This window comes from Temnothorax americanus, unplaced genomic scaffold (genome assembly GCF_048541705.1).
Source record: "Temnothorax americanus isolate GAGA-0224 unplaced genomic scaffold, ASM4854170v1 Scaffold17, whole genome shotgun sequence".
Taxonomy (NCBI): domain Eukaryota; kingdom Metazoa; phylum Arthropoda; class Insecta; order Hymenoptera; family Formicidae; genus Temnothorax; species Temnothorax americanus.
The window spans coordinates 3471930-3489857 of NW_027509307.1; the positions used below are offsets into that span (position 1 = coordinate 3471930).

At 33.3% G+C, this 17928-nt stretch overlaps 1 protein-coding gene and 1 long non-coding RNA gene across 4 annotated transcripts; both read left to right on the forward strand.

Moving 5' to 3' along the window:
- The first annotated feature begins 631 nt into the window (after positions 1-631).
- On the forward strand, positions 632-2407 carry LOC143895870 (uncharacterized). Its single transcript, XR_013256483.1, has 2 exons — positions 632-938; positions 1784-2407. It is a non-coding gene; the product is annotated as an uncharacterized LOC143895870 (long non-coding RNA).
- Positions 2408-5688: 3281 nt separating this feature from the next.
- Positions 5689-15058, forward strand: LOC143895825 (ABC transporter G family member 23). 3 transcript variants are annotated; one of them, XM_077403196.1, is made up of 14 exons: positions 5689-5841; positions 7177-7915; positions 10420-10618; positions 10931-11201; positions 11415-11647; positions 12053-12242; positions 12377-12469; positions 12601-12716; positions 12818-13203; positions 13381-13496; positions 13644-13714; positions 13979-14067; positions 14210-14386; positions 14724-15058. In XM_077403196.1, exons 3-14 carry the CDS (start codon positions 10422-10424, stop codon positions 15023-15025), a joined length of 2241 nt encoding a protein of 746 aa, XP_077259322.1. In that variant the 5' UTR covers positions 5689-5841; positions 7177-7915; positions 10420-10421; the 3' UTR covers positions 15026-15058. The 3 variants fall into 3 exon arrangements, with proteins under 3 accessions (XP_077259322.1, XP_077259321.1, XP_077259323.1); XM_077403195.1 differs by having other exon boundaries at positions 5709-5902; XM_077403197.1 differs by having other exon boundaries at positions 5713-5873.
- Positions 15059-17928: the final 2870 nt, after the last annotated feature.

Below are 17928 nucleotides of genomic sequence, written 5' to 3' on the forward strand. Positions count from 1 at the left end.
TTAGAGTTACGCATAAGAAATGTCTGTTTCTGTATGAATTTTTCATGTTTTTCAAGATTTTCAAATATAATGCATTAATATATGTGTTTCCACAAGGTCGACCAAATTTTCAAACTAGATTTTTAGACAAAGAAGTTTATTATTTTTTACCAAACCGTCGCGTTCTAGGAAGTTGAAATAAATTTGAAAGAACTCATGTTGTGCAAAATTAACTTTACGTGCTTTCTAAATATAATAATAAATAATAATAAAAACATTATTATATTATTGAATAAATCAATTAATGAAATGTTTACACAAAACTTAGCGACTTATCGTTTTCTATACTGAATTTTTCATTACCTAATATAGAAAAAAATATATAGGGGAGACCGGGGCTAAACCGTCCGTTTTTTTTCGGTGCCGATTTTTAACAACAAAATAAATAATTGTAGTTAAATGTGGTAATACCACTGTAAAGAGTGAACCTTTAGCTACAAAATTTATATAGGAAATTTTTGTCTACGTCGCTTTGTTTAACCGGTATAGATCAAAAACAAAAACGGTGGAAAAATTGAAATCTCAAAAATGCCGGGGTATAACCGTTTGCACTGCATTTTCAATATATATATATATATATATATATATATATATATATACGTACAACTAATCCTGAATAATGATAGGATACATTTTAATAATTGTTTTTTAAGAGAAAAATATAAAAATTTATTTCAAATTTTTATGCGAAACATTATTAAAAGATAGTTATGAGAGTTCTTCTTTCCGCAGAAGTCACTCGCCCGACTTGTTTCACTCCTCGACGTCCGATGACTCTATTCGATGTCTGAACGGTTGTAATTCCCGTCTCATCCATATTCCATATATGCAGTGAGCCAGGAAATGCCCGGGAATGCCTTGGAAATGCACCCGGATGGATTAGCCCCAAACAGTTTCAGGTTTGATCGCCCACGAAATATTAGACATCAACGATAATAAAAAAACTACACTGGATTCGTGTTCAGCATGCATTACTCTTTATAATCACGTAACTCGAGATTTGGAGAGCAAATATTATTGCAGATATTACAAAATTTCCATATAAATTCCGCATGCTATACTTAAATTAAGTAAAAATATCTAATTCTAAATATATAAATATGTGATTATATTAAGTACATAAGGCCATTGGTACTATATGTGAAAAAATATTTTCTTGGATCTAAGTATTTTTTTCTATATTTTAATAATTATATAATTTTTCTAATTTTTAACTAATAATTATTAGTTAAGATTAATACCATTGTTATTAATTAACAATATTGTTATTATTACTATTATTTATTATTATTATTTAATAATTTATTGCGCATATAACATAATAATAGTATTATTATTAACTTTTGTATAACAAATCTTATATATATATATAAAAATCAAATAATATTAATAAGTTAATTGCCCCAGTATATTGACAACCCGCAAACTTCTCAGATTAAGTGCAAGCATCCTGTAGATTATTCCATCTTTACCATCTGAGAAGATGTAATTCCTGAACGCGCCCATTAGCGAGCAACCAGATATACTTCCCTGTGTTAAATAATGCAAAAGTGAATATAAAAAGTAGGTCATTTAACCAGTTTTACGCGAGAAATTATTTGATCGATTTATTTAATAATTGAATAATCCTTTAATCAATATTCGTAGTACCTATAATTACATTTATTTACAATGTACACAAAGTCGTTCATTTTGTGAAACGGAGCCTTCTTCGGTTCTTTCTTAATTCGTTCAATTTTTTCAGGACGGTTTTTGCAGAAAGTGTAATCTTCCTGGCCTCGTTTGGAAGATAGCTGCAGGTGATTCGAAACGATATCTGGATTGCGTAGAAGCTGGTCGACCTTGTCTCTGTTTGGAAACATGTCGGTGCGCCTATTTGAAAATAACTCGCGATTCACGTTGCAGAACAGATGCACGGTGCGCTTTTGCATATATAAGATCATCGGTTACATGACTTCCATAAGGTGTATAATAGCGGGAAAACCGCTGAGAGAGTTGGCTGGAGTAGGAGGGCGCCGACTAAGTTTGCGATTCAAGAGCGATTATGTGACTATTTGACGATATGAGACAAATCTAATGGCGTCACCGAGAGAAAACGAAAGTGTGATCGGTGTTTCAGGATGATTTCCAGACCCCCGAGCATTCTCTCTTTGTGCGCGCCGTTTCCGCCATACGAAAGAAAGTCATGAGTATCGGAGTTGCATAACGATCGCTGGGAGAAATGCAGATCATACGGTAATTTCGACGTCGAACGATGTCTATTGGATCGCTTGCGTATATAGAAAAATGTAGCGTTACAGAATATATTTTTATATGAAATAAGTAATTTAAATAACCGAGTATTTATTCACACACTACATCAAAGTAATTTCATTACGAAAATGACCAAATGGTTCAATTTTTCTAAATGTTTTCATGTGATTTTTAAGATTGCCGTAAATTTTTGAAAACTGAACAATTAAGAAATTTATATAACATTACGTAATTATAAGACAATCTAAAATATAAATTGTTATATAGATATAATTTGTAATATTCCAGGTATGTAAATTCCATACTTGGAAAGAAGTTTATTAATGTACGGAAGCGAATATTGGATCACAAAATATAACATCCAGAACATAAAGTTTAAATTAATTTTATAATTTGGCTTTTTACTCTTAAATTTTTTGCGTTTAATTAAAATAAAATTATAAAATTAATCTCCTTTTAAAAGTGTAAGAAACATTAATAAATACATGTGTATTTCTTATTCGAAAATTGTCCGAAAATCTTTAATATGAAAATTTTTCGTTCCATATTTAATAATCTTGTACAATGCACAATTTCAATTTTTTGAAGTTTTAATAATAATTATCTCAGCAAGTATACATCCTGAATAGTTCTTTCTTCATCTCAACATTTATGATACTGATAAGTTTTCTCTTTGTGGGAAAGACCACAAAGGTGAGTCTTCGACATTGTTATCAGAAGTGGCCATTCTCGGTAATATACGTCATGATGACGTATATTATTGGAATTAACGTCTAGAATTAGTAGAATAATTACTATTAAATAGTAGGGATGTGATTAATACCACAATTATAAGAAAATGAGAAAAACCCAGAGCTATACTCAATCGACATTTTGTTCTCTTCACACTTTCTTTGTTTAAATCATATTAATTCGCTTACGATTAAAACACTATCTAGTTTAAAGTTTTTCATGAAAGATCTACAGCAATGTCTTTTTTGTCGAGATACAAAATAGATCCCGTGATAAGTGAACAATTAAATATATAAAAATTAATTGTTTCATCGTAATTATTATATTTATTACAATTTTCTTATGAATCTTGCACATACTCATTTATAAACATAAAATACGAATCGCATCGCGAATCGTATATTTATACTGCGGATACTGTGCACATTTCATGTCCAAGTATAGACTATATAGACATATCATCAAATATTGAACGAAGCTATACGCGTGTATACTTGGAATATCGATGCACGGTTAGTTCGAAGAACCACGTGTGCTTTTTATTGTGTCGACTATCTCATATAGATGGTCATATAGATTGATTTAATCTTCAACAGGTCATAGGTCGGCATGTCTTAAATACAGCTTAAATAAAATAAATATATGTGTTAAATAAAGAAGATATAAAAATATAAAAGAATATGATTAAAATAATTTTCTTATAAAAATCAATAATTATTATTTAATATTAAATTAAATTATATAAAATATCCACAGGATTAACGATGTATAATCTCTCATCTTAATTAACGTTTCTATCTCTAAATGACTAAATTGTTTATACGTGTCACAGAATTTACACTATTTTCGTTGAAAATTTTTAATGAGTCGCAGAAAATATATGCAAATGGAGCGGATAATCCATCAGCGAGTCTATTACTGCGCGCGCGATTATTTACCTAGTTGCTGAGAAAAAATGGCCGACTAACAAGAGAGCGCTAAAAAGAAGATCGCCTTGACGTATTCAATGTTCACGGCGCACTTTATTATTGACGAAGTCTAAATTCCAAAATATCCAACTCTTTTAAAGCGGTGTATCAAATAGTCTTTATTTATTATATTTTGAACAAATATATTTACATTCAATTAAACATTTAGGCAAATAAGACAATAAATAAAAATTATCTATTTGCAAATAAATAGAAACGTCACACATACACGCGAGTATATCTTATGTTTTAAATTGTTATTTATTATTAATATCTATTATATATTATTATTATTATTTATCTTTTCTTATTTACTATTTGTGTTGATAGTTTTTATTATTCTATTTTTTACTTCTACATTTTTTCTCTAGAAATATTATACTTTTTTCGCATATTTTTTGATTTTAGTTTGTTTTCTGATCGCGTCCCTACACTGAATATACACACTATTTTGTAAGTACATATACAAACTATATACACACAGTTTACCATCTTCATACACATTATGCTAACATCGCAATAAAGATTGCCTGAGCGCCGTTCCGGTTTCTACTCGAATTTCACTCGCATAGTATTAATATTGCGAAAAGAGCATGGAGCGTTACATTTTCCGTTCCGCTAACAATTAACTAATTAAATATTTTTTTTACAAATTCTTTCCGTTGCATCTAAAAATTAGTAAAATCTAACTTTCTTTATCAAACGTAATAAGATTAAAAAATTTATAAAATTTATTTCTAATAAAGTCTATCAATAAAGTAGAAATACGATAGGATGAATAAATTTGTGTTATTTCTCTTGGAGTACCTAAGAGATTACCCAGGTAGCAAGATGACGTCTAATTTGATGTCTAGAGATGTCTCTAGATGTCAATTAGACGTCATTTGACGTCACTCTGCTACTGAAGTACCAAGAGCTAATAAATAATGATTTGCAATAACAAATTAATTTTTTCCTTTTTCTCCTACCTTGGAATACTCGTAAACGAACTGTGAATAAAATAGGCAAAGAAAAATTTATTTACGCAAACTATATGCGTTATATCGCGAGTTTAAATAAAAAGATTGATTCGAAACCAAAGAAATTTTCTTTCATATTATGTATATATTATAACCTTCATTGTACAATATATTCTTTTAACTTTTATTGCAAGAAATCAGTTTAGTCACCCATTTTATCTAAAAAGCCTTATGTGACTCATGTGATTTTCCTTATAGTGCAACAAGAAAGAGATCCTTAATGAAAGTAAAAAAAATTACTTCTGATGGTTACTTCCGTCTGGATAGACCGGTCCCGGATCCCGGACCGGTTCCATTTTACCTTGAACCAAATATAGGACGACATTTGCCGCGCAAGAAGGATCCGGCGCACAATGCACGATTGCGACTCTGCATTCCGTTCAATATTATCTGAAGCTAAAAAATCTATACTATTGCACATCGCGACTCGACGGGACAATATTCCCGAAGAAATATTATCCGAGGAAATATTTCTTCAAGTAAATCTCTTATTAGCCAAGAGTTTTTAAAAGTTCAGTAGGTGTCAGACACGTAACGCGTCTGGATGCCACTTCAGGTATTTCCACGATCTTGGGATTTGTTTAACGCCATTGGAGAAGCACAAAGCTTATCCCCCCCTTCCCCTAAGCGAGACTGTTTTGCTCAAAACGAATGATTGCACAAGCAGGTGTTTGATTGTCCGCGCGGGATCCTGCTGGCCCAAGCGCAGAGCCAGTTCTCGCTGAGCCCCGTCGCGGTCAGGCAGCCACTCTTACTCTCGCACGGCCTCTCGGTCTTTTCCTGGTCGCACTCTCGGTCTCAATCCTTCCGTTGGTTTCTGCACGAGATAAGTACGCGAAACGGAGTCTCGCAATCGTGATTGGTACATAGTGTCTTCACCGCCGTTCCGACGTAAAGATTGCTTCAAAAAAATTCAAGAGTCCTTTACAAATCCCAGAGATAAAAATTTTTAACTTTGAGAAACTCTAACTTGCTTTTTATTTTTTTTTCTAATTCGTAGAACTGGAAAATGATAAAGAGCAAGCGAAACCGCGATTAAAGTTAATCTGCATTGGTATAGAAATGGGCATAAGGCATTCTCGTGATAAAAGTTTCGAAGTCTTATTTAAAAATTGCCATGATATTTTGCCTGCTTGATATTCGAAATTAAATTTATGACATTGCTTAAAACAATTAGAGAGAAAAAAAATTTCATAGATAGATTTTTATTAATATAATCTTAAAATCAAGTTAGATTTTGTGTAACGATTCTCGGTTTCTTATTGTAGAATTATTTTAATACTTTGATATTATGAGAATCTCTTTCAAAGTTAAGTCTCAAGGTTTGATTTTTAACGGCCTTAAACGGGATCTTTTGGGATGTTGATTAATTCAGTATTGAGAAAAATAATAAATACGGTAGAATTTTTTAATCTTTAAATGATATATCTTGAAATTTATTACTGAGCACTTCCCTTAATTCCGCCTCGAGCAATCTGTTATAGTGGCTAAAGACAAACTAGCTTGTTTAAGATCTTAGTAAGCTGTAAAACTTGGATTTTGACCTGCTATATTAATTCTGCATCGCTATATCTGTTATTGAAGTGTTGGTTGAAGCTGAAATAATTTTTTTAAGAGATCTTATTCAGCTAATAACTCGGATTGTGACCTTTGAATCGTAACGTTGGCAAGTCCGTTTTTAGTGTTTTTACTGTCGAGATTGAAATAAGTTTAGTAAAAGATAGATTTTAATCTTCCTCAGTTTTTTTATATGTTCAAAATGTGCTAAAATAAACAATTTTTTTTCATTTTTTACAACATTTATATGAAAAATTATTCCTTTTCTCAAAGATTAATTTTCAAAACCGATTTTTTTGAAATACTTCGATGTTTAATTTTTTTACCTATTTATAATGTGTAGAGAGAAAAAGAAGAGAAGAAAATGTTTTTGAGAATTAGATTAACTTTTGGCTACTTTAAAAATAAATTATTTACTTGCAATACTAAGTTTGTACATAGATTTCCTAATGCGGAATTAATTGAAATATTAAATCAAAATCTCGAAAGATTCCATTGCTAGCAAATAGAAGGTAGCCAAAATCATTTTCTAAATTTAAAACTTTTATCCTTAGGGGTTTCTCTCTTTCAAGGTTAAAAAACTCTCATTCTTAATTCTTTATCTGTAGGTATGCAAAACCTTTGCCACATTTTATCTACGAATTGAAGTAGTGATCGCGACCAGGCGTGTTGTATCAGGGGCAAAATCTTCCACAAAAACGAGAACTCTTGAAGACAATAATAAAAACATGATTAAAAGTTGTTAAAAGTGTTTTTACCAGTGATTGCTTCATATAATTATCAGTGATCAACAACTGTTAAAGTGCACTCGATAATTTACGGATAATTTACGATAATTGTTGGCCAGTTGTGTAATAATCGAACAAGAAGAATAATTAAAAATAGACTATAAAAGAAGCAAAAGCGCTTTAAACAAATTTCATTAAAAATATATCCTCAAACTTAACAGAAAATAAAAGTGTTGCTCAAAAACATATTAAAAAAAAAAATACATTTATAATAATTTCTGTAAAGATATTATTTATTAAAGAATATATTTTAAAATATACGAGCAATAAACTAATTAAAAAAGAACAGAGAACGCTTCAGAAAATATATTTCTGAAAAAGCCTCATTAAAAACTGTCGAAAGGACATTACAATATCTCGTATAAGGACATGTTCGAATACACTGAGATAAGTGTGAAGATATGAGTAATATAAACAAGGAAATGACTTAAGCAAAGAAGAATCGCGCAAAGGTGCTCGCCAGTTAACCTCACGTCGATCTCGTTCTCCAAGAAGATTTTGTTCGGAGAAATTAGCAAGCGGCATCGTAATCAACATTTTCGTCATTAAAATTGTGCAGGTTAATATTGTTATATTTTATCATTAATTTATTAATCTTGCCGAGTCATTATATATATGCAACAAAATTCACAAAATAGATCATATTTAATGAGCTGATGATTGAGATAATATATATCAATATGAGATAATGCGCGTAGCGTAACATGAGTCGTAGGCAATATAAATATTCATCTTGTATTATTCAGAGGTAAGGTATATTTATTGATATCTGTTTGATCGGAATGATTCTATAATGATCTAGCAATTGCGGTGAACGATTGTGCTAGCGTTATTAACTGGCAATTTTTTTTTCTTCTTTCTGTAATGATAAAGTCGACCGAATGGAAATAACCGACGTAAATAAAAAAGATTCCGTAACGTCACTGCGCTTAATGCGTCAAGTTCAGAGTGGAATATTTTCTGTATTCTTCGTAAAACAGAGTGAGATACATATTTTTCATTTATTCTACGTATAGCAGAATATGTAGAATATCTTATCTATCCTACACAAAATTATTAATAAGATAGAAAATTTAAATTAATTATTAATTAAAATTGCTCAAAGTTTCTAATTTTGATGAATACATAATTTATATACGCACGCGCGCATATTAAATACAACTAAATCAAGTTATAATTATTACGAGTATTGAGAGGATTATAATTTTATGTAAGAAGTTATAAAAGTTGAAGATTTTAATTGTATTTCTAACAATGTAGGATAAGAAGATCAGTTTAGAAAGTTAGGCAATGTATAATTAAAGCTATTTAAATAATTATTAAAAAACATATTTCGATGGAAGTTAAAATTCCATCTATTAGGTGATAATAGTCTTTGCCACATGAATATCGAATATCCGAATTGAATCGGGGAAACGTATCTTTTGCCGCAATACCGACGAACTTGCTCGATAAATGGATTGCGTCTGACAACGACAAAGCAAGTTCATCAGGAAGAAATGACGACGGGGAGATCTGGGGAGAGTCGAAAGAAAGGAAAGCGATCGGACGTAACCTTAGGCGGTCTTTCTTTGCCGGACTCCTCTTTCGTAATACGCCTCTCTTTCTCGCGTAAAGAAATGAGCAAATTACGTGAAAGCAGCGGCGTGTTGCGTAGCACGTAGCTTACTCATCGCTCATATATTTTTCGGTTACATGTTTGATGTAACAACACGTAAACGCAGATTTTGTAACGGATATGTCGCTTCATTTCCAATTATTCATCGATGTAATATTGTTAACACGCATTTTATGACGCGTATTTTCGGGTTAATCCCGCGAGCGGAAATTAAAAAGGATCTTGGATTTCGTCCGTGATTTTTTTTATCACGCCGTGTCTTAATTGTTCGCGGTGGCTCCAATTATTTTAATTTCCTCGCGCAATAAAGATTTTAGATATACCATATCGCTTTAATCACTAAAATTAGCTTACATTAGCTTGTAAACAAGAAATTACAAAATGGAGTGCTTTCGATTCTATAAAAAAAATGTTGTTTCATTGTCTAACTAATAGCAAAATATATGAAACCTGAAAAAAGTGAAATTAAGACAGTGCAGCCTTTGAAAGATTTTTATTATCGCATACAATGCCAGAAATATAAGTAACAAAAATAATGGCTGCACGAGAAAATAAGTGATACAACTCTTGGTAACATGACCTAATTAATTAGCGATATGAGGCAACGATTTCTCAATGAGTCGAGCGGTGCACCTTGCGATTTAGAATGTGAATGAGTCATCAAATTTGCAATTTCTTCGCAAAATAAAATAAATAAATAAGCGCAAAAAAGAATCGAGTGTTGTTTGCTGTGAATCTTATAAAACGGAAAGAAGAGACTACCGAACTTTTAATTATCCTGACTTTCGAATCGTATTACGGTTCCGGTAGCATTTAATTAAAGTTGCTTCGTCAGCTTGAACCATCAAATATTAAATTAACACTAAATATATATATATATATATATATATATGTTAAATAATATTAAATACTAAATACGTTTCTATATATATTAATTCCAACAAAGACATTTTATGATCTTTGGAAACAATATCTTGATTATTTTTTTATTTTGATTATTTTGATAAGATCAAACTGCAAATTCGCGAAGAACTGTGACGAATAAATAACTTATCACATTTTTAAACTGTATTCAGTTGAATTGTTTATCATTCGATTGTGTATAGCATATGATCGGCGTATATCGGTGTCTCGCAAATTGTCCGTGATGTAACGCCGTAACAGACACTCTCACTTATCTGACCGGTCCTACCGGAGTAAGAGAATCTGAACTCGCGCGGACAGGTTCCGGAGTGGATCGCATAGTGCCATACTTTATCATTCAACAATTTAAATTTTAAAAGATGCAAAATTATACACTTACAGCGTAGTGTCAAAGAAGAAAAAAAGTCGGGTCTATTTTAACGCCGTGCTCAGAACTAAAAAATAAGAGAGAAAAGAAGGAAACGAATGGATGAAGAAGTCAACATGCGATATATATGATCGTACCTCTCTTTCAAATGTAGAGATGGAGAGTGCGAGCACGCCGAGCACGCTGATGGAGATGAAAACACGAAGACAGCCATTCCGCTCGCAACTATCGACCTTGGACACGAGACGGAGACATGCTGTTTGCGTAAGAAGGGCCTTCAAGAAATATGGGTCCAAAAAAAATCCCAACGTTATCCTGGACGGTCTCAATATGACCGTGCCGAAAGGCACAATGTAAGTACCTTCTGTACATTTCAACAATCAATTAATGGAGATTAGTAATTTATTATTAATAAATTTATTATTAAAATAAATTTCTGCATATACTTTTTCTAGACAGAATTTAAGTTACACGCAGAGAAAAATTCCAAATCTTTTATTGACTGATATACAAGTTAAAAAATAAAAAGTTTAAGAATAAAGGAGTCTAATTGTCAGATAGAAGAAATTTTAGTTTATTAATATTATTATTAAATTTTTTTTTTACCGATGTAAAAACCTCTTTATTTCTGGTCTATTTCGTGTCTGAACGTTTTATTGCAACAGTTACGGGCTGCTTGGTGCAAGCGGTTGCGGAAAAACCACTCTGCTGTCGTGCATCGTTGGTCGGAGACGCTTGGATTCCGGCGAGATATGGGTGCTGGGCGGTCGACCGGGTTCCAAGGGGTCCGGTGTGCCCGGTCCCCGGGTCGGCTACATGCCGCAGGAGATCGCGCTCTACAGCGAGTTCTCCATTCGGGAAACGTTCATCTACTTCGGCTGGTGTGCCGGTATGACGACAGAACAGGTGGATGAAAAGCTGACTTTTCTAATTAAGGTGAGAGGTTTTCGGCAATCGCGGAAAGTCGGGATTTCGAGGCGATGGCTTTTCATCATATTTAATATACCTTTCGATATTTCTCTCACTAATAAAATTCTAGAAAGAGAAGATCTCTCTGTCCGAAGTATTCATTTCCGTCTCGTATTATCGTAAATATCTTTATTGTAGATTATCGCAGGGCTCAGTAATATCTATGTTCTCTGATTACAGTTTTTAGAACTACCGCCTGAAAATCGTTTCGTTAAGAATCTATCAGGTGGACAGCAAAGGAGAGTATCCTTCGCGGCTGCCATTTTAGCCGAGCCCGAACTCTTGATTCTGGACGAGCCGACAGTTGGAGTGGATCCTATTCTCCGTCAGAATATCTGGGATCACTTGGTGCAAATTACCAAGGATGGCACCAGGACCATCATCATCACGACGCACTACATCGAGGAGACTAGGCAAGTCGACGCCACATAATTATTATGTTTCTTATCGTTATATTCTAACGTCATTTATTATACATTTTCTGACATTAGTACTTTATAACATTCGACACTTTCACTTTATGACTTTCACTTTACAACTAAATCTGCAACCTTGTTTTATTAGTTGTACAGAAAGCGCTATGAATTGAATCAACCAATTTCATTTTTTTTTAAATTAGAATCGTAAAATAAAAAAATTAATTTGAATCCTGCCTCTCGATGCAATTAAGATTTATCTATCAAGCGTCTGATTGTTAAAAGTTACTCGCTGCTCGATTTTAATTGTCGCCCATATCATTATCCAAGTTATGTATATTACGGACTACTTTTTCAAAGTGATTATAAAAATTATCTGAAAGATGAATTGCCATTGTCCAGACAAGCCGGCATCATCGGCCTGATGAGAAACGGCAAGTTTCTGGCGGAGGAGTCCCCGGCGAAGCTGATGGAGATGCATCGATTGGACACTTTGGAAGATGTCTTCTTAAAACTGAGCAAGAGGCAGAATGTGGGATTAAGAAGGAGAAGCAGCATTCTGAGCAGTATAACGGGTGTTCCGCCGGAAGACGTGAGTATAAGTGCGACAAAATTTTAACACTTCTTAGAGAAAGATTATATTTTCACGCACACATAAGTACGCGTGCGTTCTTGGTATTGCTTACGCGTCATTAAAATACCTTTCAATTCCTCTTTGCTTTGCAGGACGTGGACGAGATGAGCGGCGAGTTCGGCGATAACGTGAGCATATCTAGTCGACGGAAAAGTGTAGTCATTGTGGAGGACGGCAATGTAACGGTAATGTCAATAATTTTTTACATATATATGTAATGTATATATACACAGCACTGATCATTTTTATTTTAATCGTTTGTCAGCCTAAATAATTTTTTAAATAATACTTTATTCATTTGTGTGTCTTCCAACAGGTGCCGGCATTGCCGCCGGAAGAAGAAGGTGATTCTTCCAAACACACTATGCTTAATCCGATGCACATGAAGGCTCTTATCTGGAAGAACTTTCTATGGATGTGGCGGAACGTCGGGTAATCCATTTCATCACGCGCACCAAACTTTCTCTCATCTTTTCGTTTTTATTTTTAATCGCTCACTTGCAATTTTTTTCATTTTTATTTCGATTTCGCAGAATAATGTTGTTCATCATTGCTCTGCCGGTCGCCCAAATAGTCATCTTCTGTGTCTCCATTGGTAAGGATCCTGTAGGGTTAAAATTAGCCATTGTCAACAACGAGCTCAACAATAGCACGCAACCGTGCACTTTTGGAACCGGTTGCGATTGGTCGCTCCTGAGCTGTCGATATCTTCAGCACCTGCAGAAGAAAACCATACAGTTTTTACCGTACGACAGTGACGAAGAAGCCACAAATGCTGTGACGAGGGGATGGGCATGGGGCGCTATAACGTTTCCGTCCAATTATTCCGAAGCTCTCATGGCGAGGACAGATTATGGCAGAGATGCCGCGGAATGGGACATTAATTTCGCGGAAATGAAAATCGTTATGGACATGTCCAGTAAGTCTATGAACGAATTTGAATAGAGCGAAATAACTTTTCATCCTTTTGCATATGAAATGCCGCATTCTGGAAGTGCCAGTCTCGTTGAGCGCTCTTGTAAAATAAACATCTTCCGATATAATCAAGGATTATGAAATTTTTACCTGAAAATCCTAACGCGATACGCCTTTGTAGATCAACAGATAGGACAGCTGCTACAAAGGGACCTGCTTTACGCATTTCAAGATTTCGCGAAGGAGGTCACTGTGGCCTGCAACTATAGCGAAAAATTAACGAGCATACCCATAAACGTAAGTAAATGCGATTATGCTAATATAGCAGAGAGATGAGTTTTGTCAAACTCTGGTTGCTGCGACGTTCTAAAATGATTATCTTTGTTACGTTATCGTAAATTATTATTTACCACAATTTATTTCTATCGCCGATTGTTACGTCAGTTCAAGCAGCCGATCTACGGGCCTGTGAATCCTAACTTCACGGATTTTGCAGCTCCGGGAATTATCCTAACGTAAGCATTTTATGTTAAATGATAACGTGATACAGGCTGGTATTCATATAGTCAGAGCTTATATTTAAGACCGTCTTATATACAATCTTAAGATGTCGATCACAGAACCGTATTAGCATCTTAAAACATCACTTAACACGGTTTTGAAATAAGATCCGACTATGAATACCGGCCATATTAGTAACACGTGTTGAAACAATTGTCTTCTCTGAAGAAAAATTTGTCAGCGATTGCTGGAATTGAAAGAATTCGTGCTCTTTTCAGAATCATTTTCTTTCTCTCAGTCGCATTGACGTCGGGCGCTATGCTGCTGGAGAGAAACGAGGGTCTGCTAGAAAGAAGCCTCGTGTCGGGTCTGTATAAAAAAAGAAAAAAAATTAAGAGCTAACACAAAAGTTCTAATTCTAAACAAATTTTGAGATATATTTCCTGAAATTAATAAATCTTGGAGCTGATAAATAATTTTAACTGTGTAATCTAATTCCGTCTCTCTAGGTCTCACTGGCACGGAGATTCTTTTCGGTCAAGTGATCACGCAGTTTGTGGTGATGTTCGGGCAAACTGTGATGGTCCTCATAGTCTCATTCGCGATCTTCAAAGTCACTTGCGAAGGCGACATCGGTTTGATCACTCTTTTGGACATGCTCACGGGCCTCTGCGGCATGTGTTTCGGTAATTCATTTATCTCAATATTGAATCGTTGCATGAGATATTCAGATTCCGAAAGTTTTATAAATCTTTCTTATATGAAATTTTCCGATAATTAAATATCACATTTAATTATTGGCATAATTCTTTTGCCAAGGAGTGCTTTAGCTTTTATGAAATATTCGCGATTTTCCAAGTTACAGCAATTTTGTGAAAACGTGAGAAGAAGAGATTGAAGATTTTGTGTAAGAAAGATTATGAGAGTAGTGTTCTCGCCGCGAGAAACGTTACTACATTTCTTGTTGATTACATATACTTTAAGCCTTTAGGAATTGTTCGAAAACATGAATTTAATTTTCAGGTTTTGTAATCGCCTGTTTCTGCGACAATGAAAGGACCGCCACGTACGTGGCGATGGGCTCTTTTCTTCCAATTGTGATGTTGTGCGGCATTATCTGGCCCATAGAGGGCATGCATCCACTATTGAAGTATATTAGTTTCCTGCTACCCCTGACGAAGAGCACGGAGTCAATGAGACTAATAATGGCCAGAGGCTGGTCGATATCGGAACCGGCGGTTTATTACGGTTTTATTGCCACTCTCATTTGGATCAGTATCTTTATGAGCCTTGCGATATTGTTAATTAAATTTAGAAAGAGTTAATTTAAAGAAAGAAGAAAATAACTTTATAAATATTATATATAAAAAAAATTCTCACCAAATCTCTCTCTGTAAACTGTACAATGTAATAAAATAAAATATATACAAAAATTTTAATTGTTATACATATTCAGATATCGCGCACAATCTGATTCATACAAAATTAAATTAAGTTTAAATTTACTTAAATAAAAATCTTCTCAATTGTTGCAATGTAATTTTTCATATATTAAGTTTATATGTGAGTGAATTAGAATATAAAAAATTTTATTATCCTATAGAATGGACGTAAAAGATAAGTAAATTGAATCGTATTAAAATTTTGTGACTAGACTTGCAAAGCAAATTAAAATTATCAAGATCCAATTAATATCCAATTTCGGATTAATTTCTTATTTTGAAATAAATAAGTCAGATGTTTTTGGGAAAAATCTGAATCAATTGATAAAATATACGTATTTATATAAAAAAATATTTCATTGTTATACAATTCATATAGCATGTGTGTGTGTGTGTGTGTGTGTGTGTGTGTGTGTGTGTGTGTGTGTAATATTAAAACAATATAAATATATAATAATTTAACATTAAAAAGGAGACATCTCTAAATGGTACGTCTTGTTTGCTGATGGAAAAGGCAGAAGACTTGTAACCAGTTGTATAAGGTAAACACCGCTTGCAATATTTCGTTGCGTTTGAGATGCAAACCATCTAAGAAGAATCTTACGAAGAAGATGACGATCTCCACGATGATGACACAGAGTTGCATGAGCAACCATGGCGTGTGCAACATGGGATATTCCTGCCAAATCGAAGCTATATATATAAATATATATCAGAAATAATGATTACTTTGATAAGTTTTTTTAATAAATTTATATAATACGTAATTTTCATAATATTTTTAAATAAACGTTAGATTTTTCAAATAATTCTTTACTCACCGTGATGGCGCCTAACATAATTAAAGTGTAATGCTCGATTCCCAGGATTGATGTCATCAATTTTAAGTCTCTTTCGACAGTGAAAGGAACTGCAATTAATATGTAATGGTTTACAACAATTTATTAATTTATTGATATCACCACAGATATATATAATTGAAAAAATATTTTTAGTTACTTTAGAATGCTCTCTGATAATGCAGTAATTATTACCTTCCTGGTTGTTCCTGTGACGTGACGACGTCCTGGGAACCTTGTAATTTATTGTGCGTATTATGTCGAAAGCCGTGACTACCTGACAAAATTTTGCATTAATAGTGTTTGGCGCTAAAATGTTTGCTTCCTTCTTATCTGGCATATTTAAACAATTAAATTAGCAAGATGGGAGTATTACGATGGACTAACGGTCCCAATGAGGCCCAAAATAATCACGTACAATGAGCTACCCATTACATAATGATTGCACAAGGAACAAGCCATTCGTTCGATCCTCTGCAAAATGAAACTGGTATTATCACGACATTGAATAAACTGCGTTTCGAAAAACCGCGATAAATATTTAAATTACATAGCGTCCACCATGGGCTCTAAAGTTTCGTCGACTGTAAAAGGCCATAATTCACTTTGTACCCAAATCCACGGTCTGGAGAAATTCCTTTTTCAAATCGAAATGCGAATGCAGAAATGCAATTACGTTAAACGGTTCAATAAGTGGATGTGTGTTCAATAAACTTCATTATATTTGCACGCCTGCTTTCCATAAATTTTCGAGGTTTCTGGCTTTTACGTCTGACAGCGTTTTCGATAGGTCGCAATTTAACTATATATAACGTCGGATGATTAATGTATGCGAATTAATCTAACTTAATTATGCACTTTATTATTCAATGCGATTTATGTAAAAAACAAAACAGATTTTTAACGTAGTTATTTCATAAATCGCATAAATTTATAAAGCTAATGATAAATAGCTTCTAATCTTTTAAATCGATTACAACATCGATGTGCATAAAATCACAAATCAAAGTCAATAACGTGAAGTTTTGCTACTATTACGACATAATTATGCAAATCTATTTTTTCTTTTTATCATCGTTACATTACATTTATCAATCGGTTTTCTTTTCCATTCTATAACATTTTTTCCATATCTACAATCTTCATTACATATTGTTTTGCAAATGTATATCAGTTTGTTGCGCAATTTTTTATTTTTGCTACATATTACACATTTACATATATTCATCACTTCAAAAATAATACGCAATACGCAACAATAATTAGCATATAATGCATGTGCGTTTTGAAGTATATTAATACGTTTCTCTAAAAATTTATCGTGGCTCATTAATTTACGATGGATCACCGACCAAGTCGCGTTCGAAGCAGTCACGAAGGTTATCTGATGGAAAGGATGAAAATTTACAAAGAACGCCGAGCCAAAACGGTACAATATTTGCATATTAAATTTAATACCTACGTGATATTTATTTTTCAGCTGCATCACGCTGTTGTTCCACAGTCTAAGATGAGAGTATAAATATACAAAAAATATACAGTTATTTTTACAAATAAAAAAAATATATATATAAGTTCTTTGTATTTCTCACACACAAATATGAATTCAATATACCTCCGTATTATTCAATTTCTCGAAAGACGAGTTTTTTAATTTCCGCACAACTTTATTCCTTTTTTTTTTGCAGCTAATCGAAGCTAAAATATCACCTCGTCTGTTTACTACTACTAGTTCTACTAGTACTACTAGTTCTACTCGTTCCGAAATAATTGAGAAAGTTGAGAAATCGCTGGGAAAAGAAACCTTCTTCGAAAATGAAGGTTTCAAGATAGTCAGAGCAATGTCGTTGGCGTTATCGATATTGACCTTGTGCTATTACGGATCAACGGAGTACAATGTTTTACAAAATGGGCAGATCCTTCGTTTCCCATCGAGAAAAGCCGTCG